Source organism: Aplysia californica, unplaced genomic scaffold (assembly GCF_000002075.1).
Source record: "Aplysia californica isolate F4 #8 unplaced genomic scaffold, AplCal3.0 scaffold00196, whole genome shotgun sequence".
NCBI classification, from domain to species: Eukaryota; Metazoa; Mollusca; class Gastropoda; order Aplysiida; family Aplysiidae; genus Aplysia; species Aplysia californica.
In genome coordinates, this window is record NW_004797466.1 from 399941 (window position 1) to 401409 (window position 1469).

The window sequence follows — 1469 nt, forward strand, 5'->3', positions numbered from 1 at the left end:
CTCTCTCTCTCTCTCTCCCTTCCCGCTTGTACAGGTGCTTCAGCGGAAGTACAACCCAAGCCACAAAACTGTGGTTATCGTCCACGGATACCTGGAGTCCGCCCGGTCCGCATGGGTGGTAGACATGGCTCATGCAATCCTAAATAGAGTGAGTCACTTTTAGATTACCTGCTCCATTATTATACTGCTCTAACAGCCACTGTCTACTAAGACAAGCACTTTTACCATCCACAAAAAGTGGCCATCTTGGACAATTTCAACTATAATTTGGTCGCTATTAAGCACAACGGGGCTATCCGGATAAATGCTTCTTTTAAGAAAATCGAAGTTAAAAGTTCTTGAATCCGTACTCAGTCTCTGTAAAAGACAAGGAGAGTTTCTCAATAACCAAACAAAATTTAAGATATAAGCAGTCCATTTGAAAAATATACCCCCCCCCTCCCCCCACCCCCACTTACAACTGTTGATAAAGCGTACCTGTGTCTAAAACGAACAGGAAGCAACTGCTCACGCTGTTAATCTGTTACAAAAGATAATTAAATAAGTACGTACTTGAGCATCATGTTAATTATTAGACTTAAAAAGAATAGAAATGTATTAAAGTGGAAATGTGAGAGTAGCGACACAATATGCTGGATGGTTATTGTAATCAAAATCACGACCTCTCTCAAGATGAAATGACTTTAATTTCATTCATACAGAAGATAATGAAATAAGTAACAAAAGATCATGTAATAAATACGTACATGTATATCATAATAATTATCAGAGAGAAAAAAAGAATAGAAAAATGTTAAAGTGGACCTACGAGAAGAGTACAAGATATGCTGGAGGCTTATTGGTGGGTGGTTTGCGGGTGCTCTGGTGGGGTTTGCTCCCTCTGTCCTGTCAAACATCTTTCGTCCTTATCTCTCCCCCTTCTGTTCTTGTATTTGCTACTCTCTTGTAAGACTCTAATCTTCGGTGTTAATATGACGTAATGTGTTGCGAGTGCCGTAAAAATGTTTACCAAAACTAGAAATATGGAGATTATTGTAACCGAAGTGACTATCTGTTTCAGGAGGAGGCCAAATGATCTTAGTAGACCGGAGGAAACTTCGGCACTTATATGACATAATTATGTTGCAAACGCCGTAAAACTTCTACCAAAACTAAGGAGGTTATTGTCACCAAATTCACCATCTGCTTCAGGAGGAGGCCAACGTGATCGTGGTAGACTGGAGGAAAGGTGCCCGTAGCCTGGTGTACCCATTGAGTGTAGCCAACACAAGGGTGGTCGGCGCAGTGTTGGCGCTGGTGCTCCAGGTGAGAACATATTGACTCACAGAATAACTATGTGAACACGCATATGCACACTTACATATGCACACATACGGGCACACACACACACACACGCACACAGACACACATATGCACACAAACAGACGCAGGGAGAGAGAGATCGAGAGAGAGATCGAGAGAGAGAGATC

The 1469-nt window shown here is 41.8% G+C and overlaps 1 protein-coding gene across 1 annotated transcript in view; it reads left to right on the forward strand.

Annotated features, from left to right (window-relative positions):
- The window catches only part of LOC101848521 (pancreatic triacylglycerol lipase), a gene marked incomplete in the record, with an annotated part of 11982 nt that overhangs the window by 4890 nt on the left and 5623 nt on the right, over nucleotides 1-1469 (forward strand). Inside the window, 2 exon segments of the mRNA XM_035969927.1 lie at nucleotides 35-148; nucleotides 1192-1305. Of these exon segments, the coding sequence (XP_035825820.1) occupies nucleotides 35-148; nucleotides 1192-1305 (228 nt within the window).